The following is a 25,117-nucleotide window of genomic DNA, read 5'->3' as shown; positions in this document are numbered from 1 at the left end:
GAGCAACAACAACAACAACAACAAGAAAATGAAGAAGAAGAAGAAGAGTCAACAAACAAACTGCGCAAAGCCCCAGCGAACGGAACACTGGTCGAGTTGAGTTGAGTTGGCAAACAGCCAAAGAGCAAGGCCCAGGACAATGTCACAATGCAAATGGGCGCTAAAGTTGCAGGTGCAACAGCAGCAACAACGGCGGCAACAACTACAACAACAACAACAACAACAATAGCAACAAAAATTGTTGACAACTTGACATTTGATTGTTGCCGCGAAAAAGTTTTTTATTTTGGTTTTTTTTGTTGCTCGCGCTTAATGCGATTAGGTAACAACAACAACAACAACAACAACTGAATCTGCAACAAAAGTCGGCCAATTGCTGCTGCATCAGGCCGCCAGGGGGCGCCACACTCAACGACAAAGGAAAGAGCTAAACAACAAGAAACAAGTAGGAAAGCTTTAATCGAGAGTGCCCGACTAGCAGATACCCTGAACACCGATCAATCAGTGCTCTTAAGCGTCCTCCATAGTTTGTCTCTAGCATAGGCTGTTAAAACGTTGCCACTGCAACTTTCACACAAGTTATGAAACCATGAAACTCCGCTGCCAAAAATTCATGTTTCCCAAAAAAATAACACGACGACACCTGGACCTGGACTTGAGCTCACAACTACCGAACGCTAAGTCACAAATTGGGGAAAACTTGAGCTCTGGCTGTGAGGAAACACGAGATATAATTTAATAACTGATTTGCTTTCAATCGATAACATTGTAAAGGGAATAGTTATCGATTTTTTGAAATATATTTCAAGTCTCTGGCTCTCGTAGGTGCTGAGATCGACGCGTTCATACAGACGGACGGACGGACAGGGCTAAGTTGACTCTTTGTACACTTTGTAGGGCCTGCCACGCCCCCTTCTGCCTGTGACTTACACAACACGCCCACTGCTGTATCCCACGCCTACACAGAGTGCATGTACCCTCTATAAACATGTTCAATGCGTTTAGGGCATATAAAAAACCGGCGGCATAATTATTGACGCTTCAGCGCCGGATGCGGGCACTCAACACACGCGCGCACACACACACCCACGCACACAGACATAGATATAGAGCAAACATGTAACACATGGCATACACTGGGGGCCATGTGGAGGACAATCGGCGACATGGACTCAGAACTGGAGCAGCCTCCATCGCAGTGGCAATCGCAATAGCAATAGCAATAGCAGTAGCAGTAGCAGTAGCAGTCGCAGTCGCAGTCGCACCCATGACAACAAGCTGCCGAAACCCACTCAGCAACCACCCGCCGTCATCGCCACAGCCACCGCCACCGCCACCGCCACCGCCGCCTCTGTGCCACTCGAATGAAAAATGACAGCAATTACGCTTAAATTATGCGTTTGTTTTCATATGAGCGTCCTTGTCAGTTGTTTTGCTGCTGTTGTACTTGAAGCTCATTTCACACATTGACAGTAACGGGAGGATAGAAAGAGAGCGAGAGAGATGGGGAGATGGGAAGAGAGAGTGAGCGAAGTTACTTAAAAGATTCCCTAAACTCGACAATTAATGGGCAGCTTCTGAGTGGAGTTGGGTTGCTCTGGATGCTGCATGTGGTCAGAGTGTAAAAAAAATAAAGTAGAAGAAGAAGAAGCAGCAGAGGAAGCAGACAAAACACAAACATACTTAGTACAAAATGTAGCTCTTAAGAACTCAAGGGAAAACACTTTGTTAAAAGTTCAAATATTCATTTTGCGTTTGCTTTTTGCTTTTTTCTCTGTTCTATTTTCTCGCTTCTCTTCGCCCAAACTAAAAAATATTCAGATTTATCTGGATAATTCTTGGATAATAAAAGTACATTTGTAAGTTTCAAATGCACCTTGAGGCCAAGAACAAACGCTTCCGACGTGCTCGACTAGCAGATACCCTAAACTAATTCAAGCTGAGCGCCATCCAAATGCCAATTGAAATTCAGCTGAGCTGAGCAAGAGCTCATCCAAAAGTCAAGTCCTTCCTTACTTTGTATGCTCAGATATCAAATAGGGTTATCTGTTCGAGTTGTATTTGGAAGGAGGAGGCAGTAAATGTTGGCTGTAGATCAAGCATATATACACTCTTTGCTCCCTGCCGCGCCCTTGTAATATAGTATATATATAGTTATTAGGAATCTTGGATTTAAAGATATCATATTTTGACATACCCCAAAACAACTTTTATCTTTTAATATAAAATCTTAGAAGCTCTTAGACCAATCAGTTCTACTTACTGCTAATATGAAAGGAACTATAATAATATACATGATATATGATCTCGAAACTTAATATATATAGAAAAGCTTTCATGAACTGAGTCAAGGGAAACGCTTGAATCGTAAGAATCGAATGAACTGTAAGCCGTGAACCGTGAACTGAACTAGCAAAACCGTTTAGCTGCTGCGGCATCCCTGTCAGCAGCGAAAAGCAGAATTTTCTGTGTAACCGAAACTGTTTTGGCCACATCATTCCGCAGAGGAATAAAATCGCATAAGACATTCCAAGCGAATCGCTTGACAATTTTCACAGATATTTTGGCCATGCCGCAACGGAAATGTTGCCAAGGAAGCGTACAGAAATGTTGCTCGAGCCTTGTTGCTAATCAAACATAGCAGCAGAAGCGCACGAAGAGCAAGTGGAAGGGGACGCAGCAGAAGAAGAAGAAGAAGCACGACAACAACAGCCACGACAATGAAAGCACTTGACTTGTTATATTTAACATATAAATGGCGCAACAAATCTCTGGATATTGTTTTAAATTATGCGCACACACACACACACACTCACTCGCACACACACACACAGAGCCACACAAAGGCAGCGACGACGGTTGCGACGCGTAACGCGACGCTTTGGCTAATCAGTCAAACGATTAGGCAAAGGAGAACGAGAGCGTGTGAGAGCGAGAAGGAGATGGAGAAGGAGAAGCAGAGAGCGAGTCAAAATGCTAAGCCGGCTTGCGGCTGTTTTTCTTTTATTTTTCTTATTGTGCTTTGTGTGCTTTGTAGACTTGCCAGATTATTGTGTAGACTTAAACACATGATTTCCAAAGCAAGCATACGCGAAAGTTGTTGTTGCTGCTGCTGCAAACAGCCTTTGCCAGCTGCTTGCAAATAATTTGTTGCTGCGTTTTTCTTTTTTTGCTTTGTAGACTTTCAGTTTTGGTTCGATTCTGCCTGCCAGCAATGACACATGCGCAATGCGTGGACCATACACACGCACACACACTTTCACACACACTCGTGTTGGCACATGTGCGTCGCTGCTAGCGTCGACGTCATCGCTGCCATTCTCGTGCGGCTGTCTTTTGGGAATTAAACGCACACGCACACGCACACACATACACGGGCAAGCTGGCAGACACACATGCACACTTAGTCTTAATGAAGCAAATGTTCCGTTACTCGATTATTTTTTTTCTCGGCTCGTTGTTCGCTGCGCGCTGCAAGCGCGAATAGCAACAACGACACAACAACAAGAACAACGTCAGCAGCAGCAACAGCAGCGCAAACTTTTCGTATTTCATGGCAATAGTTGCAAAGTTTTGACAACTTGGCGTCGCATAAATGTGGGCGGGGCGGCTGTGAAAAGTGCGCACAGTGTCAAAGGGCGCCTCGAGCGTAATTTACACTTTGACACCTACACAGACAAACACACGCACACACACAAACACACACACGCGCACACACACCTACATGCGACACTCGAATCGTTGCTGCAAGCATTTTCATGCATTCTTTTGTAGCGCAGCTGCAAATAATTTGTTCTAAAAATAACGCGAATACCTCGAAGTGCATTCGCAACTTGAATGATAATGAACCGTGGGTCCTTTAGCTAAAGGGCTGTTTCCTGAATATTAATATTATCGTTATCGATCTTAGGGAATACAATTTCCAAATTGGTAAGCTGATCGAAATTGAAGTGCATTTAAATAGTTGGTATGTATTGCTAAGCAACAGCTGCATTAACGTTATCGGTATCGATTTTTGCCAACTATCAACAACAGAAAGGTCACAGTATTGACACAGTAGTATTTTCACAACTTCATTAACTATTTGAGCTGTTTCAGTCCATTGCTAAAGAGCAGCTATGTTATCGTTATCGATCTTAAGCCACAATCAACAACATTTTGGCCAATAAGTAAAAGTAACAGAAAACAAAAATCTATTTGAACAACTTGCGAGAGAGCACTTATATCGTTATCGTTATCGTTATCGCTAGCAATAGGCAATAATCGAAATTTACCAACACATTCATTGCCTTGTCTCTAAATGTGTCACTAAAATTTAAGTCAAATTAACTAGCTCTGTCTGGATACTAAAATCGACATCATTTTTGCTTATAAATCGATAGACGTTGACTGACATATGATATAAAAGCAAAACATTTCCGAATCGTTTTGCATATAATATTTTTTAAATAAATGTTGTCAGTCGATTTTAAATCGATTCTTTTCTTACTTTGTCCTAAAGCCTCCATAGAAACAATCGATCTATTACAAATGATACTATAATAAATATATTTTAATACTCGTTCATGAAGTGAAAAGGGTATATTGCTTTTGCTTAATATTTCGGGCCAGACTATATATATACATGTAGAGTTCGTTCGGCGGAGAAAGTATAATGATTCTTTGCATACGCCCATCAAAGGCAAGGCAAATCAGGAAGACAAACTTTATCTTCATCCATTTTAAAGCTAAGAACTAAAAAACAAATTAACCAAATTAGATTAAACAACAAATTGTATATATACAGGCCGCCGATAACAAACATGTTTAGTTGAAAGGCTGCTTCAGTTGGTCTATACTGAAAGCTCTATCAGGCAAAAGGGGAAATACAATAAATTTACATTTTTTAAGTTTATTTGTTTGAATTTAAATTTAAAACATACAAATCTATTTATGATATAAAAACTGCAACATGGAAAAAAGTTTAAAGCAATTAACATAAAAAACAAACAATAAAAAATACGTTCGCGCCTTGTTGTATACTCAAATATAATAATTAGTTTAAAAATTGATGTAAAACATGCAAAAGAATAAAACAATTTGTGTATAATTGAACGAAAATGTTGACAACTAGTCGTAACAAGCACTTTGACAGCCAGTTGCTAGCACAAATGACGATTGATTGCGAACTGCGAACTGCGAATTGCGAATTGCTTCCCTGGAGACCAGTTCCTTTTTTGAACATAATTATAATGCGCTCTGCATGCGAAAAAGGGAAGAAGCGAGTAAGAGAGAATGGAAAAATGAAAAAAATGCTGCATTTTGCAATCGGAATTTAATTTGCATTTAAGTAGCAAACAATAACAACAACAACAACAACAACAACAAGGGCAACAGTAAAGCCCATTTGCATGCTGACTGACTGACTAACTGGGCGAAAAAGAAGAAGAGCGAGACATGGCGCAGAATACAGTTATAAGCATAACTGCTGCTGATGTCGCTTGACACGCCACCAGCGCCCTCTGTCGTCCAATATGCGCACTATCTGGCTGGCATTGCATTGCAGCTGCCAAGGGAAACAACAAAAAGTGTTGCCTACTTTTTTGGTGCTGCAGCTCAAGTGATGCGAAAGCGGACATGTGTGTGTGTGTATAGGCATTGTTGTTGTTGTTGTTGTTGTTGTTGTTGTTGTTGTTGGCGCTGCTGCTGCTGATGACAATATGTAATGACAAACGGAGATTTTTACTGGCTTTTTATGACTTATTCACACGCTCGCTCACGCACACACCCCAACGCCCAACCAGTCCTCGCAATCACAATTACACACACATACATACGTACACACACACAAAGACAGAGCGACATGCTCGTCGTCAACTCGACTTCAAATTGTGACGGGCAAGGCCAACAGCAGCTGGCAGCCAAAGCTTAACACCCACTCACAGCATCGCTCTTCTAGCCCCAAATTGTGCCTGCCTAGCACTTGCCGGGGCTCTTCACAACGCACACGCTACCTCGCTACCTCTCCACCTCTCTGCCTCTCTCTCTCTGTCCCTCTTACTGTCGTTCGTATACTGCCATATGCTCGTTGTCTCGCTCACAAGCAAGGCTGGCCTGGCCCGGCCTGGTCTGGGTGTGTTGAAATGTTCTTCATGTTGTTCAGCTTACAGCCAAAACGGAACACCTTTAAATGTGTGCGTACGTGTGTGTGTGTGAGCGTGCGTTTGTATTAAGTGCATGTCTCACAAAAACGGCAATGTTTAATTAAAAGCGATGGCAACGCATGGAAGTCACCAAGAGAATCGAGTCAAAATTTTGTGCAACAATTTCTCACTCTTTCTCTTTCTTTCTCTGTCTCTCTATCACTCTTTTTCTGTTTAAATCAAACTCGATTTAAACCAAACTCCTCCCACATGAGTGAACGCTTGAAGGGCTTCTCAATTTCACAGAATTGAATTCAATATGTTGTTCATTAGTCGAATTTCGATATCTGGCAAAGGCACAATTATTATATCATGCCCGAAGGCGGTTTGACAATAACCAAATATTCCAATTAGCAAAAGCTAAAGAGCAGCACAAATTCCAATTCGATTGTAAATGCATTTTGTGTGCTCTCTGAATTAATTAAATTCTGCATATTTATAGAATTGTGTACGTGCGCGTGTGCATGTGTGGGTGGGTGTGTGTGGGGCTATTATAGGCTACAAGCAATCTACTTAAAAATAGCTTCAGCAAATATAGCCCTGGCTAGGATAATGCCACGGCCAAACATTTGCGTGCCATTCAATATCAAGTTAAGCCTTCCATCTACATATATGCTTATGCATGTATACATCACAGCAGATACATTTAATCAGTGCATCAAGTAAGCATTAAATACACAAATATATAGTTACATATGCGTAATGCTCCAATTGATTCGAGCATATTTAGAGAAAGATTAGGCCACTCGTCAGCCCGATCTCACTGCATTCAGAACTTTGCAAGTGAAATAATAGCTGAATGAAGGCAATTAAAGCTGTTTTAAGCCAAGTAACTGTGCAATAAGTCCACTCACAGCTTGCTGCATTTGTGTATAAGCCTATCTAAGCCCTTTTGGCGGACTGAGAACTGGAGTTACTGATTCGTTTACCCAGCTTTAAGCGTCGATTTAATCATGAACTATCGTAGCTCAGTTCCTATTTACTAGTTCAATTTGATAAATCAGTTTATCTGAACAACTTAGCTAATTCCCCATTCAGTTAGTTCAACTAGTTCAGTTGAAGAGTTGCGAGTTGTTCAATTTAATGAACTAGCTCAGTGTTCTTTACATTAGTTCAGCTAGGACAGCATGCAAGCTGCTAGTTGCAGTTCCCTTAATGTAGTTTCAATTAAAGAACTTGGCTTGTTCATTTTAGTAATCGCTACTATAACAAAGTTCTTTTGAGTACACAACTTTGATTCCATTTAATAAAATGCTTCCTCTTTCTGGGCTCTATTAGTTATTCAAATATGACTAGTTCAGTTAACTGTTTTTTGTCCACTGTTCACTGAGTTTATTGAGTAACTCATTTTAATGAACTAGCTCTGTATATTTTGGCACTATGAAAAGTTATTCTCTTAAATTTGAAAAAGTTTCACCGAACAAATGTCGAGCTCAATCGCCGAGCCACATAAGCGGCTATGAAAAGAGCTGTTATCTTCAAATACAATAAAAAAAGCAGTAAGAAAAGTGTTTTAATATCAGCAAACAAATAAGTTGAAGTGGAATATTCGAAAACAAAGCTGCAGCTTAATAATACAAGCGGTCAGATGTAAAATACATACATATTGGCTCGATAAACAAGATTGTCTGGTCTGTTTTGAAGTTGAAGTTGAAGTTGAAGTTGAAATAAAAAAAAAACAGACAGTTGACTTTTCAGCAAACCAATCCTAAAATACTCTGGTTTACATATATGACGAAGGAGCTGAAAGTGCCGATTACAAGCCATATGAGTTCTGTAGCACTTCGGTCATTTCAGTGCAACTGAAGAAGAATCGTTCCTTTTTCGAGGCGTGAACTATATAGCTTATTCACCAGTCAACTTTGAGAGCTGCTAATTATAATTCATTGTAATGAACTAAGTCTTTTATTCGTCGCATCGTGAAATATAACACCCATTAGCTATGTACCAATTGAGCTGTAAGTTGTAAATTCCAGTTCAATTTGATGAATAAGAACCGTTCATTGTAAAATAAGTTATAGACCGATTTATACACTAGATCATTTTAAGAGTTGTTGACTGTAGTTTAATGTAATGAACTAGCTCAATTGTTCATTTTCGAGTTTGTTCAGATACACGTGTACGCCGTGTCCTCATAACCTTTTCAAAGTTTCACAATTAATTGCAGATTATTATATTGATGAAGGATGATCCCATGTAGAGGGTATTCTATGGTCGGTCATGCATGGATTGGTTAGTTTATGAATTAGCTATTTGGTAAGCGATATGCGTGAAGCACTTGGTGGCGTTCAAGGTGCTTTTTTGGGACCATTGCCAATGCTCGCTAGCTCAAAGCTCGCCCACACAAAGGACACTTGAAAGGGATGACCAACCCATAAAGGGGAAGGGGAAGGGGAAGCGGGAAAGAGCGAGCGGGAGGGTAAGGGTGTTTAAGAGAGGAGGAGGAGGGGACACAGAAGGTAAAACCAAAGGCCGAATTCTCGCTTCTCGCCTCTCGCCTGTCGCCTGTCGCCTGTCGCCTGTCGCATGTTTTTTTGGGAGGAGGCAGGCAGCTCCTTGGGGAACGAAATCAAAGTAGATGAGCGCCATTGTTGTTGCTGCCATTTGCCGGCCAGAGTGTGTGTGAGTGTGAGTGTGAGTGTTACTCTTTGTGGACCATTGTCATAATGGACTGTGCTTCATCAGAGAATGTAAGCTGTCACTCAGTCCATGATTGCGGCTAACTTACCTTGCCCTGCGACGAGGATATCGTTGAGGCCGACGGCGTGCCGGAGGATTGTGCGCTTAATGTGGATCGGTTGCTGTTCGCTTGCATTGCGCAGCTCCTTTGGCACCACTGGCACCACTGGCACCCCTAGCTCCTGTAGCTCCTTTGGCTCCTTTGGCTGCCAGGCGCAATCAACTAGTCTTCGCTGCAGTTCGTGTTGCAATTGTTGTAAACATTTTTGCAATACAATTGCTGCTCAGCTAAATTATTGCGCAGCTATTTTCTATTTCGTATCAATTATGCTTCATCTGCTTATTATATTTATCTTATTTCGTATTGCCAATTGGCTGCTTTTCTCTTCTATTCAGTATGTTGGCGTGGAACTAAGCTGAAAGTAGAAAAAGTAAAAAAATCTTTTAGCCAAAAGTATTTGTAACTTCAGTAAGTGGAGTCGAGTCGAGAGTGACCGACCAGCCAATACCCTGAACCCACTGCGCGGCGCTTGCTTTTTCTATAACATAAGACTTCTTTTATGCATTCCCATTCTAGTGCAACTAATACAAAAACTTGAAACTATATAAGCTTTTGTTGTTTGCGAGTTAGTTGAGATAGATGGACAACCATCGGGGCATGACTATATGAGTCATCGAATAATTTCATCGTTGCTGTCGGGCAATATATATTTATACATCAATTTATATATATATTGCCTTATATGATCTACTTTGCCTACATCAGCGTGTTAAATATATTTATTAAGTCTATATATTTGCAAAATGAAGGCCTTAAGTAGCGTAAGGCATTTAACAGCATTCTTAGCTCTCAGGGAGCTCACAATAATTCTGAAATAATTTCTCTTGCATAAATGGAATTTACAACTATAAATATAACGGAATATATATAGTATTTATGATAATATATTAACATAATTAATTAATATTTTTATTTAATAATTTACAATAATTCTTTTGCAAATTTTAAATTATTTAAAATATTCAATATATATAATAATATATATATAATAAAAAAATATATAAAACAAATGAATATAACTATATAACTATATAACTATTCAATAAAACTAAAAATTGTTAAATTTAATTTACATTAATTTAATAATATATTTAATTTAATGATTTATACTTAAATAAAAATAAGAATAATTATTTTATACGATTAACAATATTTCTAATTTAATTTACTTTACTTTAACAACATATTTGATTTATTCATTTACAATCAACTTTAGAATTTAAGCATCCTTAAAAATATTTTATTTTAAATTTAAAGTTTAAAAATATTCAAAATTTATTAAATCATGTGCGATAAAATAGTAACAGAAATATTTATTTGAAAATCATAATAAAACAACAGTGAACAAGCTAGTTGGGCCTTTTTACTATTGTATAATATATGCAAATCGATAAAAATCTATCAAATCTGTGCAGTTTTTCAAGTCTCTTGCCGTAAATTTGATGTCAGCAGATGGAGGGACAGCACAATGCATAGGGCACAAATCCAATGTGTTTTCTTTGGATAAGTGAGTGACATAAAATATGATAGAATAGAGCAAGACTTACATATTAAATCTATTAAAATCTAGGAATTCGTTTTAAAGCTTTTCGCTGTGAATAATGCCAAGCAAAAGGGATGGAATTAATTAACAGAAAACAAAAGAAGGCAAGACAAGACATGACAAACCTAAAAGACTAAAGACTAAAAGACCATGTCAAATTTGACATGCAGTTCAAGACGAGACAGTCGCTGGCTAACAAAGAGCTGACCTATTATATAGGGATGCTACGGAAATTGAACACTTTGGCATACAATGCTCTTTTTGTATGGGGGACAGCTCTTAGCCAACATACGATTGAGCGCTTAAGCCTTAGTTTGGTTTTAGTTGTTGACAACCGAATGATAGAATCGGAATTTAAGGCTGTCGTCTATCTGCTAAATAAGTGTGACCCATAATTGTCTCGATTGCCTAGAGTTCCGCTTGGCCGGGTCTCGAGTGCCTGTCAGCCTGTCAGCCTACAGGGTATGCAACACTTTTTTTTGGCAATCTAAAGGAAACGAAAAACGTTCGTGAAATGTGCAAAGGAAGCAATAAAAAGAACACATACACAACCACGCACATATACAGAGAGAGAGAGAGAGAGAGAGAGAGAAAAGGGCTAGCTCTACGTACAGCGACCGCATCCTTCGAGCACAAATCAAAAGAAAATGTCACAATCGCCGTCGCCGCAAACGCCGCCAAGCGCAGCTACTGCGCAGCAACTGAGGTCCAAGCAGTTGACTCTCAGCGGACAAAGCGTAATGCCTAGAAATAGGGCTAGGTCATTTACGAAGCCCAAAACTGTGTGTGTGTGTGAGCGTGGTAGCTTCTAACAAGGACATGTCCACCAGTTCAAATACATATATAAACACACTTACGCACACAAACACACATAAGCAAAGAGACAAGCCGCGCTGCTCTGTTAAAGGATGCTGCTGCAGCGACGATAGCAGCGCATTTTACTTGCGAGGCGACTATAACTGCTGGCATACTGCTGGCACGCCCAGCTAAGCAGGGCTAAGCAGTCGCTGCTGTCGCAGCAGCACAAAATTTTATGCCAAGGGCAGCAGCAGCGACCCAAAGCACGTTTTGCGGCGCAGACATAACCTCAACTTCTTGCGCGCTGCTTACCACGCTGCCAGCGTCAACTGCGCTGTTGCTGCCATTGGGGCAGCCATTTTATAGGCCAGGCAACAGCTATTTGTGTGGATTTATCTGCACACACACACATGCATGTATGTGTACGAATTTGATTTATTAGTATATTAACTTTCAAAATTTCAGCGATCGGTCAAAAAAATTAAGAAATACATAAATAAATTTAAATACAAATATTAAAGTAAAGTAAAAATATATCTATATTTAATATATTTAATATATATATAAATTTATATATACATATATGTATATATAAATTTATATATATATATATATATATATATATATATATATATATATATATATATGTGTATGTATTTAATTAGGTTACCCTAAATTTTGGTGCTGCATTCGTTAGGCTAGAACGTTGTTTTGATTTTTAAATTTTGACGTTACGTCTCGTTTTGTTAGCTTTGTGCGTTTCGTTTTGATGTTTGGCTTTGTCGTCTTCCCCATCGACTTAGACTAAGTATTTTGGCTGGCTGGCTGGCTGGTTGGCTGCAGATTGAGCTTTACGCGCTAATTGTGCAGTGTTTCGCGTTGTGCGTTTTCTTTTTATTATTATTTGATTGCAATTTGTTTTATTTGTTGCGATTTTCTAGCTATTTTAACTTGACGCTTTTATGAACATGGCTTTTGTTTGGCATACGAGTAAAGTACAAAAAAAATATAACACGTTCTCGTATACGCGTACACACACACGGACACACACGCTTACTCAAGCACACACACACACGCACACTTAAAGACACGCACGCACGCAGCGAGAAAAAATCTAGTGGCGGCGGCTGCGATGGCAACGCGTTAAACACAAAAAAAAATTATATATAAGCGTTGCGAATGTAGCCAAATTTTTTGTGAACTACTTTTTTTAATGAGCGAACTGAGTTTGCCGTAACGAGACGGTAAAAAAAAACCAACGAAAGCACCAGTCATTAAAAAAAAAAAACAAAAAAAATTAAAGCGGTTGACAATTATTTGAATAGCAGAACCAACTCAGACAAGAAGTTCCGTTTCCGTTTCTGTTACTGATTGGATTCTTGCCGTGCAATTTTGCTGCGCACGCCCGCTTTAACCGCCGTCCGTCGCTCTAAAGTGTGCTACAATTTATGTTGAAATCTTGCGCGTAACTGAACTGAGCGTTGCGAATCGTTTGTACAGCAGCCGCCGTTGCCGTGGCCTGTGCACTGGCGCTGGCTCCGTTTCTGTTTCTGGTTTACGGACTTTGGTTCAGCTGTCAATGCGGCAGCAGTAGCAGCAACACAAACAGCAACAGCAGTATCGCCAGCAGCCGAGGATGCTAATGCTAATGCCGACGCAACGTTGCTGGACCAGCCGAGCCAGTGACAAAGTCAACTACAGTAACGGGTCAAAAGAGAGCGAGAGGCAAAGAGAGAGATAGAGAGAGAGCGGGCGCGAACGCGCGTGCGGTATTGCCGGGATACACAGCATAGATAGCAGCTGCTTGACTACACCTGGCTAAGTAGCATCGCTTGGGCCAATGAATAACATATTTAATATTCTTTTAGTTATTCATTTCAAATAAAATTCTCCTATTGCCGCATTTTCGTTGAACGCGAAAGTTCAACAATCTTGGGTTGCCAGAATATTTGAGAAATGGAGGGTTGCCAGATAGAGCAAATTGCGTATAAGCAAAAAGCCTACTCTGTTATTTTAAATGCTTTGCCACTTTTTTTTCTTCGGTTGCTTTTAAAGTAATTAACGTGTATATAGTGTTAATTTAAAACCCTCAGATATACAAACAGACAATCTTCCAAAGATTGAAAAAAGCTATACATATCTATTTATATATACATATCTGTATCTATATACATATATATATGTATATATCAACTTTATAAGCTTTATAAAAAGCCTATATCACTTATGCTAACCAATGTTATTATAAGGAATATACGGTAGCACTATTTTTATATTTTCGTCATTAACAGTCAACGCAAAATCGAGACAGCAAGACGCATAAATGATCCACACTTTCTGTTAATGCAATTCAGCGCTATTTTATACATTTAACGTATCAGTGCCAACATATCGACCGACCACCATTATTGCTAGTTGTGTGTCGGCCGTCTATCGCCCGTCGAAATAAGTCTATCTGCAAGTTTTTCTCAACATAAATTTTTATTATGTTTAAGAAACATATACGAAAGCAGAAATCAATATATCGCTACTCTTAAAAATTAAGCAAACGAAATCGAGGCAAGCATCTTGCAACTCCAAACGACGTTACGTTAACAAAATAGCCAACGAGCACCAAACAGCAGACATAAAGACTCACATACACTCACGCACGTAAACGATAAAAAACGAAAAACAAAAAAGTCCACTATTTGTAAGAAATACGTACAGGACCAATTCGAAGTTGATCAAGTATATTAAAGTCATCATTGAGCTGATTTTAGCTAAAAAAAAATAAAGGCCGAATACAACGAGCTGTGGTTTTGCCTCTTCCAGTTGAACAGTGTATTGGTGTTCGTGCGTGCGTTCGAGTGTATGTGTGTGTGCATGTGCGTGTGCTGTCTCTGATTGTTTTCTATTGTGTGCGCAGTGCGTGCGTTCGTTTGGCTGAGGGGGCGGGTGGGACAAGTGCAAGTGGCAGCATCAGCATCAGTAGCTAAAGGAGTGAAATCTGTTCAGCCAAATCGGCGAAACAGAACTGTGTAAGTAGCAACAATACGCGCGCATGCTGCCAAGTGGGTGTGGTGGCGGTTGCTGTAGAGGGGTGGTTGGGGAGTGGACATGCAGCGCGTCGTTGACTGCCTTCGTGTTATCATTTTTGTTGTTTTTTTTTTCATTTGCTTATCAAGATTTTGCGTCATTGCTCGAGTTTCTTAAAAGAAGCGCGCGTCCATGGTTGAGCTCTTAATGCTGGCCGAGAACAGACGACGGCAACTCGTATAACAACATCACAACAAGGAGCAGCAGCACTGGCCATGCTCCCCATCAGCGAGGAGCAGCACGTGGACAACAGCAGCAGCAATCAGCAACATGCGAATGCCTCAGATGATGCCGCTGCAGCGGCCGCGAACGGTCTGGCAGATGATAAGTCAGCATTGGGCGCTGAAGCAAGCCTCTGGACAGCACTTTATGACTACAATGCACAGGGCGAAGATGAGCTGACACTGCGTCGGGGACAGATCGTTGTCGTACTTTCCACAGACAGCGAAGTCTCTGGCGACGTGGGCTGGTGGACGGGCAAGATTGGTGATAAGGTATAGTTCGAAAATGAATAGCTAAAAGCAATTAGTTACTCATCAAGTCTTATTCACTTGCCAGGTTGGGGTTTTTCCGCGTAACTTTGTAACAGACGCGGATCCATTGGAATTACCGCATGAAATCGACGAGTCGGAGCTGGATATTAAAGAAGTTATTGGCTCTGGTGGCTTTTGTAAGGTGCATCGCGGCTACTACGACAATGAGGAGGTAGCCATTAAAATAGCTCACCAAACTGGCGAAGATGATATGCAGCGGATGCGTGACAATGTCCTGCAGGAGGCCAAACTCTTCTGGCCGCTAAAACATCGCAATATTGCGGCACTGCGCGGTGTTTGCTTAAAGACAAAACTGTGTCTGGTCATGGAATATGCGCGAGGCGGCAGCCTCAATCGTATTCTCGCTGGCAAAATACCGCCTGATGTTCTCGTTGATTGGGCGATACAAATTGCCTGCGGTATGAACTACTTGCACAGCGAGGCGCCCATGTCGATAATACATCGCGACCTTAAGTCCTCCAATGTACTCATCTATGAGGCCATCGAGGGCAGTCAGCTGCACAATAAAACGCTCAAAATAACCGACTTTGGCCTAGCACGCGAAATGTACAACACACAGTGTATGAGCGCCGCTGGCACCTACGCCTGGATGCCGCCTGAGGTCATTAGCCGGAGCATGTACTCCAAGTGAGTGAACGCAATGTGGACAACATTCAAATTGATTATATCAATTGTGTATATAATTTTATTATAGATCGTCGGATGTGTGGAGCTATGGTGTGCTACTCTGGGAGCTGATCACAGGCGAAACGCCCTACAAAGGTTTCGATCCACTTTCCGTTGCATATGGCGTCGCTGTCAATACGCTAACGTTGCCGATACCTAAGACTTGCCCCGAAACTTGGGGCGCTCTTATGAAAAGTGAGTGAAGGTGAAGTATAGATTACTGATAGCTGCGATGCTAATTTCTAATCTCTTACAGGCTGCTGGGAAAGCGATCCACATAGACGACCTGATTTCAAGAAGATTATCGAACAGCTGGAGAGTAGCGCGTGCTCGAAATTTACGTTAACGCCTCAGGAATCTTTTCACCACCTACAGGAGCTGTGGAAGAAAGAGATCGCCGAAGTGCTGCACGATCTGCGCGAAAAAGAAAAGGTATCCGGTGAATACACAATATGAAACGCTATCGTTGTCTACTCTCTATTTGGGGTCCCTTTTAGGAAACTCTCTATTTCTCTATCTATCTATCTAAGTTTAGTTTTGTATCTCTACATTTACATCTATCTTTCTTAAGCTCTCACACGAACAAAATTGTCTAATCATTTGATTTAACTGCCTTTTTTCTATCAAATTTTTTCCGTCAATATTTGTTACCCAACTCCAAACCATGTTAAGCGTTTCCAAACTATCGAAGAGGTAAGCGCGCCTTGTTCCAAAAAAGGGAAAAACATTTTTGCTGCTCGATTTTGTTTCCGTTTAGTTTCGAATTCGCTTCGTTTCTGTTCACATTTTTCGATTTGTTTTGGCCATTGCTATTCGAGTCTTGTGTGCTTTAAGTTTGTCCAACAGCCCACCACGCACCACCTCTCACGTACAATTGCATGGATTTTCCATTTGCCAGACATTTGCGAGTTTTGAGTCTGAGTCCCTGCACTAAAAATCCCCATTTTCGAGTTAATCCAAATGTGTTCGATTCCGTAGGAACTGCGCAACAAGGAGGAGCAGCTGAAGCTAATGCAAAAGAAGCAGCTGGAAAAGGCCAACAAGCTCCATGAGCTGGAGGAGCAACTGCGTCAGCGAGAAATCAATATCCTTGGACGCGAGCTAATGATGCAGCCAGGGACTGTGCCGGTGCCGGTACCATCGAAGCGGAAGCCCAAAAAGAGTAAAAAGGTAGAATCCAACTGAATACAATTAAACTCAATATATACTATATATATATATATATATTGCATATTTGCTACAGAAACCGCTGCAGATATCACTGCCAACGGAATTCCGGCACACAATTACGGCCGTTTGTGACAAAGTGGAGCCGCCCGGCTCGCCCTCCCTCTCCAGATTGCGAATTGTGACACGTAAGTGAAACCTTAACTGGAACAAGATTGTTTCGAACTTGACCCCAAAGACTGTTCCCATTCCATATATTCAATCAATTTGATTTTGAGTGAAAACAAGTTGAATACAAAGTGGAAACGAAATATCGATATCCCTAGAAGAGATCACGAGATTACCCTAAGCCCATTGAAAATGGAAACTGAATTGATCATAAATGTTTTCTTTTTTTTTTCATTTTCAATTCAACATATTTAAAAACTGAATTGGAATGAAACGTTTAGGACAGCTACATAAAAATCAAAATTAATCATTTACGACTTTAAGACTTCGCTTTAACTAACAAAAAGTTAATTTTTCGTATGTCTGACCAATAAGAACTGAAATATAGATTTTGTTTACTAGTACTTGAAATCTTTAATATCGTATTACAAATTTACTTGTTAACTGCTTTGATTCCGTACGTTCCACATGAAACGTGCTGTTCATTCCCACTGTTTCTCTGTAACCTATTTGAATGCATTGCATCGAAACTTGTTTACTTAGCTACATTTATTTTCATTATATTTTTATTAGTTCTAATTTAGAATTTCTAATTTGTATATTTATTTATTTATCGTTTCTTTTTCTTGTTTTTCTTTGCTTTTGGTTTGTTTTCTCTTTACTTTGTTGGGCCGTGGCTCACAGTGACCGATGGGCACAAAAACAAGACCTGGGGTCCATCGACAATGCACCAGCGCGAACGTTCGCTGCTGCCGCCACAGCTGGGCGGCCAGCCCGAGTGGCCGGCGCAAAGTTCGACGCACTCATCGTTCAGCAAGAGTGCGCCCAATCTGGACAAGAAGCTGAATGCTGCGGCGGCGGCGGCGGCTGCTGGCACAGCTGGAACAGGTGGCACCACACCGACAGCTGCAACAGCAGCAATGTCAACACAGTTGCTGGGCAGCTCCAATGTGGGCAGCATTGCCGGCGGCTCCACGCCCACGTCGCCCATGTATTTGGGCGGCAGTGTGGCGGCAATTGGTGCTGTTGGCGCTGGTGTGGCTACAGGTATGCCATATTTAATACTGCATACCAACAACAACAACAACAACAACAATAGTAATCACATATATAACAACAACAACAACAACCACCACAAAACTAATACAAACAACATCATGTCATCCAATGCCTCGCCACGGTTAAACGGCAATCACAACAACAACAACAACAGCCACAACAACAGCAATAAAAATATAGCAAATCGTACGCCTGCCACTAACATTTTTGGTCGCGCCCGTAGCCAAGACTACGGTCTGGATCTACCGCACAGTGGCAACAATGTTATCCATTTGCTGCCAGACGATAGCTCCGAGTCGGATACCCTAACGCCAACAACGGGCTGCTTTCATTTCCTAAAGTCGAGCGCCTCCACGGTGGCAATGGCGCCCATCGTGTGCGGATCACCGTATGGCGGCAGTCTCGGGAACAGTCCGGCAGTAGGCCGTAAGAAGCTATCGCTGGACAGCCAATTCGTACAGCCCGGTGGTATACAGCTGACACCGGCTATGTCGCCGCTGGTGGCGCCACCGACACTGGAACGGGGCGATAATAACACGTACGATCGTGCCTTTTATCGGGGTCTGGAAAAGAAGATACTAGCCAGCAGCGACCGTGTGAATTCCAAGTCAAGCGGCGACCTAACCATGTACAACTCTGCCACGCGGCTCACCGAGCCGCGAACTGAAACGGCGGAGGATGCGCTAGAGAGTCGCTTTCAGCGTAATGCGTCCGGCTCTCAATTTCCGCGACATTGCTTCTTTCGACAACAACCGAATAGCACTGAGGGCGACAATGACGATGACGACGACGACGACGACGACAACGATGACGAGGTGCGTAATCAGGACTCGGACCAGGACCAGTATGACAGGGATGTAGAAGATGAACAGCGCAACATTAACTCACATTGTTCTTCGGAGCATTCGTCCTCAACCGTCGACACCTCAGCCAGCCAGACGCGCGCCAACTGCTCCACGTCCCGAAAAAGTTCCGTGACCTTTCAAATGAACTCGCCCACATTTGAGATGGCGCCTGCCACGCCCACGGCGACAGCAGCGAACGATGTACAGACGTCGATCGCATCGATCAGCTTTAGCACCAACTACAGCTCCAGCGATAACGACTCCAACGATGACGACTGGCACGATCAGTTGAATCGCAGCGATAACGACAACGACAACAACGATGTAGCACAGAACGGTGCACGAATACATGAGAACTGCATACTGCAGACACGCCGTATGCAGGACGTCCAACCGCATCCGGACGTGGTCAAGATGAAGGAATGCCTGCTGGCCGAACAGCAGCGGCAGGACACCAAGCAAACAAAGAAGCAAAAACAAAAGCTGCGCTGCATTACCAAATCGAAGTCTGTGGAGGCGCCGGCCAGCGCTCTAGCCAATAGCCAGCAGCTGCAGCAGGCGCAACAGCCGCAGCAGCACTCATCGAGCGGCAAAATCAAATCATTAATCAATCTATTCACGCGCGGCTCCAAGAAAAAATATACTAAGCTGTCCGATCAGCAAATGGCCACGGCTGGCAGCAGAAGCGGCAGCATTGCTGAATTTGGTGCCATTGATCCATATGAAACGGAACTGCCACTAGCGAGCGGCAAGTCGACAACGGGACGTTCTGCGAAACGCAAAAGCAAAAAGCCTCAAACGCAGTCCTGCGAACAATTGGAACGTGTCTGATTGTGTGTGCCTTGCTGCCTGTGTATGTGTGTGTGTGTGTGTTTAGGCTTATCTAACAGTTCTATTTGTTGTGTTAGTTGTTGTGGTCAAAGCCGTGCGTCGTTGTAGTCCTGCATCAATCAATCAAATACATGCATATACATACATTTAGGTGTATATATATGCAGTCAACTATGAGCCCATTGTTTTATATTAAAACCATAGACTAAGTCTAAGTAACCTACACACCCACACACACAGACACACACACACACACACACACACACACACACACACACACACACACACACACACACACACACACACTAGCTCCTTACTGCTTGCGTACATCTAACAATAACAATAACAAGGAAATTTCCGTTTGTTCATTTGATCTTTTTTTGTTTTGTGTACTAACGCTCCACATGTGTGTAAGCAAAGCTCGTTAAAGTCTAGACAAAACTGTTTGGAAAAGCAATAATGTTTCAACTGGGAATGAGTATCCGGATGTATTATGTGGTCACAGAGGATTCGACTCGAATAACAAAACAGAGCAACGTAGAAGAGCGGGAAGAGGAAAGAGGAGAGATAGAAAGATACAGAGATAGAGAGAGAGAGAGAAAGAGATAACTATTCGGAAACATTAAATTTGGAATAGATCAAAAAGAATTAGTGCAAGCCCAGAAGCTGCATGGCTGGAAACGACTGGAAACAAGTCAAAAACTAGAAGCAGAAACAAACTTGATATTGTGTAATATAATGATATACAAAGCGAAAATGTGGAATTGAATTTTATAAAATAATATCTATATATATATATATATATATTTGTGTGTGTATTAAAAGTTGAGACTCAGGTATAAAAGCGCCAGATTATCAGAATTATCAAAGCAAAAGTTCGCTCAGATAAAGCAGCCAGTGAGAGAAGACTAAGCAAACGAAAACGAACTAGATAAAAACAAGTTAAATGATATATATATACCTGCATGTTCAGGTTCCAGACATATTTGAATGGCTTTTGTCTGCTCTTTGCTTACACAATGTGGAGTAAGAAATGAGAGAATCGTTCGCCACAATATGAACTAAATATACTTATGGAAAGCTATCGAGAGTTAAGTGAATTGGTATAACTATACATATCTAATCTTTGATATATATGCAAGCAACAATATTTATATACATACATATACGAGAAACACGAACTTCAGTTGAGCCTAGCTTTAGTCGTACAGCATCTTCAATTTTTTCTTTCTTTTTTTTTTTTGATTGTGGCAGCGAGATTGAAGCTGCTGCTCCATTCTGCTGCTGGTCTCGGTTCAATCTTTGTTCTTTCTTTTCTTCCTTTGGTATTCTTGTGCAGTTTTATTTACTTAGATTTTAATTGAATTGCAATTGGCTTTTATTTATTTTTAGTATTTGAGTTGAGAAAAAAAATAGAAAAAGAAAGCAGAAAAAAAACTGTGATGAAAAATGATGAGAAAGCAAACATCAAGAAAAAAATTAATTTTTTATGTATTATTGTATGCAAGCCTTTAATTTTCGTGAATACCCTGTAAACATTGCCAACAAAAAAATAAACTAAATTTCTCAAATAAAGTCCCTATCAAGCTATCGTATCATATCTATATCATCTGGCTGTCTGTCCGTTAAGAATGCTTCGATCTCAAATTTTGAAGCTTTGCGAGTCTGCGTTGTTTGCACTGTGAACAGGGTATCTGCTAGTCGAGCACCTGCGACTAGACCATTTTTGTTTATTTGTTTGTTTTTCTTACGTTTTACCTTAAATGTAATTTGTATACTTATGGAAAACCCAAACAACAAAAATCGAGAAATAAAAATATCAAGAACAACTACAACAACAACAACAACAATAAGCATACACAAAACCCGAAAACGGACAATAAACATTAAAAAAAAGCGAAATTGTAGCATATTTAATTTAGCCCGAGCTTCTAAAGACTTCCCCGGTGTAGGTTGGTTCTTGCCTGTGGTAAACCCTGCCCCTAGCCCCCACTTGAACTACTCGATCTACTTACCAACACCCACACCTGAAGTAACCGTTTAGCCACACGTTTCTCAACACTGTTTCGTCAACTGTTCATGCTGCCGCATTGTTGGACCGCCCCAACAGGCTATCAGGGCAATAGCAAGGAGGACTGGCGTTCGGGACCAGCAAACATGCCAATCATGTCGCCATCTCCGTATCTGCTCAGCCGCTTCACCAGCAACGTGCCGCTGCCGACGCTCTACGCCGGCGATGCGGCCCGCAAGCCAAAGCTCTCCGTGATCGAGCTGCTGCTCTACAATATGGCATCGCTGCTGGCGGGCGTCGCTGCTGGCTATGACGTGCGCATGTCCAATGTGTCACCGGTGCATCCGACGCTGCTCAGCGAGCTGCCCGCTTTGAAGGCAGCGCCCAAGGCGACAAGCGTGGAGGAACAGGAGCAGCTGCCGGATCAGATCGATCACAGCGAACATCAGCTGGAGGCGACGCGCTACTTGGCCAACAAGCCAAATGCTCTGCGGTAAGTGCTTGCCAAATATTATGGCCAACACGCGTTGGGCCAATCGAAAAACAGCTTTGACAACACGTCTGCTGCGTGGAAAATACTTGACTCGCTGTCGTTGTCAAGTTTGACATCATGTTTAACATGCCAAAGCTTCCTAACTCACTTTATTCTATCAGGCGCATAGAATTGGTTAAACTGGACGTTAATTATTTGACATCATGCTTACTTTGTCAAGTGCCTGCCGAAATGCTTTTTATTTTCTCTTCGTTTGCATTGAACAAGTTGAATATTTAACAATTAGTTAAAGTGGCAATCAACTTTAACATCATGTTAATACTAAATGCCTTGGTTAACTAATTCGCTTGCCAGTTGATATTATCCTAAGTATAATGATGTCAAGTTTGACAGCTGGTAACTGTCATTTCCAAATGTTCCTGTCAAACTAGCAATTAACCAGTGAGCTGTATGACGTGATTGTTAGATACTTATACCCAGCTTGACATTCAGTTTAACTGTCAGCATTTTAGCTATTATAGAACTGACTTTAAAATTTGACATTGGTCTATAAAGTTAAACCCGCATCTTAAAATTCGCTTTATCCATGCAGCTATTCAGCCCTGGACACAGGAACAGGCACAGCGATGGCCACGCAAAAGCCTCAAACAGTGGCACAACGACGCGTGGGGGGCAGTCAACCGTATTACACGCCCGTGCAACGCACGCCACAGCATCAACTGCATCAAGGAGTGGCTGTAGCAGGAGTAGCAGCAGTGACTACTGTGCCACAAGCTCAGCCGCTGCAACAACCGCAGACCGTGGCGTTGCTCTATGCCGGCTCACAGCCGCCGACGCCGTCGCCGCGCCGCAAGCTGAGCAGCAGCAGCTGCAACAATGCCGATGGCTTCGAGGAGTTCCGCGTGGGCGGTGGCATCGGACCACCGCCGCTTTATGCGCCCGCCGACTATCTGCGCAACGGGCCCAGTTACTCCAACGATGGCGGTGCCTATCGCAATGGGTACTTTGGTAAGCTACCTGCCCCAGCTGGCTGACACCTAGCAACATCATCATTGATCCATCTCCATGTTGCAGGCTCCAACTATTTTCCATATCGGCCGGAGTTGAATTTTGCATATGAGCGCGATTGCAAATCGTATCCGGATTACTCGTACGACTACAATCATCGCCTGCCCGACTACTATGACTATCAGTATGAGCCGCCCGTGCAGGCGGTGCAGGCGGTTCAGGCGGTTCAGGTGGCTGCGGTGGCAGCGTTGCCGCCATTGCAAACGCGTACGCCGCCGCCGCGCGTTCCACAGATGGGAGTCAGTGCGGGCGGGCATCGTCGTACACCCTCAACGGTATCGAACAATTCGAATGTGCTGCTGGAGCACGAGGAGCTGCTCTACGATTACAACAATCTCAATTTGAACGTGAACCTCAATGTGGAATACGAATGCGAACCGGCGCCAGCGCCGGCGCCAACGTCACAAATTCAACAAACAACGGCGTCTCAGCAGCAGCCGCCGCCGCCAACTGGCAAACAGGATTTCTATATCGGCTCACCCAAGCTAATCAATCGCTTGTTGCACAGTCCGTTGGCAAACAGTAAATATGCGCCTGTCACACGTCCTGTCAGCTTGCCCTTCGAACAGCACACGCTCAGCTATCAGCTGCAGCAGCAGCAACAGCAGCAGCAGCAGCAGCTGGCCCTGCAGCAGGTGGGCATTAGCCAGGGCAAGCTGCGCAGCTCGCTGAAGAAGTACAACAGCAATACGCTTAACGGCAGCATATCGTCGCAGCAGGGCACGCCCACAAATCCGACGCCGCCCGACTCGTTGACCAGCGACGACAGCTCCTACTTGAGCGCCAAAGAGGGCTCCATTGGATCGCAGCATAGTCGCGTGCGATTCAGTCCGGAGGCCTATTTGGACGCTAGCAGTTTGCCCGTTGGCGTCTTGGGCAGGCGCATGACATCGCCAGGTCTGCAGCTGCCACAACAGCAACAGCAACAGCAGCAACAACAAACACAACGTAGGCATCGACATACCTCCAGCGCTAGCACACCATCGCCATCGGCCTCATCGTCCTCCTAGCAGGCGCGTCTGGCGCTGACTTTGCAGTTAGCGCGTAGTCCCGGCGCGGACATTGGCAGCGCCGGAGGCGCCTCTGGCTTGGCCCTGGGCCTGGCCTTGCACCAGCAACGGGTGCCATATCGTTGGTACTCCGGTGCGCGGCGTTCACGATCCGCACACTATGAATACCGACTCTGAGAGTCAACGAGAGACAGAAATAGCAATAGCAGGTGCGAGTGGGACGGCAAACAGTTTAGAAATACATTGATACCTCAAGCTTGCGTACATTAGAGCGAGAGCGCAGACCCACACAGACACAGACACGGACACACACAGACTACAACTTGGTGGCAGATCTATGTTATAATACCCTGATCTGTTACAGTTTATAACCCTGATATAGTAGTCAGCATTATATAACCTCTTGACTTGAGCGATTTGCCTTAAATATATAGCATGAATATAGAGCTTCGAATTCCGAAGAAGCTGCTTCTGACCACATGCTCATGTTCAGTTATAGCTTATGAATTGATATTGATATATCTTTATGCAAGTCTATAGTCGACTGTCTTCAATTTGATTAGATGCCACGCCTTATGCCACGCCCCAAAAACAATAAGAGCAGATGAGTATAACACTAATTGTAATTCGAAGCTAACTAAATACACCAATAACAACTCCATTTTTAAGTCTGAAGAAAACGTTTATACATACATACATCTAAATATAATATATATACATATATATACATACATATATACCTTGATATGTAACCCTATATAAAGACGTTGCTAAATCATTAGCTTTAGTTCCAAAATACAATTTGATCGATTTATAAACTCAAATGATATATATATATATATACATACATACACACACACACACACACATATATATATATATATATAGGATATAATATATAATA

The 25,117-nt window shown here is 42.3% G+C and overlaps 2 protein-coding genes across 6 annotated transcripts in view; one reads left to right on the top strand and one right to left on the bottom strand.

Moving 5' to 3' along the window:
* Positions 1-12,279, bottom strand: part of LOC111594244 (MAGUK p55 subfamily member 5-A) — a 77,620-nt gene extending 65,341 nt beyond the window's left edge. Inside the window, exons 1-2 of one of the 3 annotated variants that reach the window (XM_030225888.1) lie at positions 11,934-12,279; positions 8,911-9,277 (exon numbers count right to left, since the gene is read on the bottom strand). In XM_030225888.1, the coding sequence (XP_030081748.1) occupies positions 8,911-8,997 (87 nt within the window). In that variant the 5' untranslated portion in view covers positions 8,998-9,277; positions 11,934-12,279. The remainder of the gene's footprint in view (positions 1-8,910; positions 9,278-11,933) is intronic. The other 2 variants (XM_030225889.1, XM_030225891.1) reach the window with 2 other exon arrangements.
* A 1,366-nt stretch (positions 12,280-13,645) lies between these two features.
* Positions 13,646-24,899, top strand: LOC111595007 (mitogen-activated protein kinase kinase kinase-like). 3 transcript variants are annotated; one of them, XM_030225887.1, is made up of 11 exons: positions 13,646-14,283; positions 14,431-14,835; positions 14,900-15,522; positions 15,590-15,756; positions 15,818-15,993; positions 16,234-16,254; positions 16,540-16,731; positions 16,805-16,916; positions 21,742-22,135; positions 22,728-23,143; positions 23,210-24,899. In XM_030225887.1, exons 2-11 carry the CDS (start codon positions 14,557-14,559, stop codon positions 24,211-24,213), a joined length of 3,384 nt encoding a protein of 1,127 aa, XP_030081747.1. In that variant the 5' UTR covers positions 13,646-14,283; positions 14,431-14,556; the 3' UTR covers positions 24,214-24,899. The 3 variants fall into 3 exon arrangements, with proteins under 3 accessions (XP_030081747.1, XP_030081746.1, XP_023164276.2); XM_030225886.1 differs by lacking the exons at positions 21,742-22,135; positions 22,728-23,143; positions 23,210-24,899 and adding an exon at positions 17,581-19,909; XM_023308508.2 differs by lacking the exons at positions 16,234-16,254; positions 21,742-22,135; positions 22,728-23,143; positions 23,210-24,899 and adding an exon at positions 17,581-19,909.
* Positions 24,900-25,117: the final 218 nt, after the last annotated feature.

This window comes from Drosophila hydei, unplaced genomic scaffold, assembly GCF_003285905.1.
Source record: "Drosophila hydei strain 15085-1641.00,03,60 unplaced genomic scaffold, DhydRS2 tig00008148-arrow-arrow-pilon, whole genome shotgun sequence".
Taxonomy (NCBI): domain Eukaryota; kingdom Metazoa; phylum Arthropoda; class Insecta; order Diptera; family Drosophilidae; genus Drosophila; species Drosophila hydei.
This window is presented reverse-complemented; position numbering and strand designations above follow the sequence as displayed.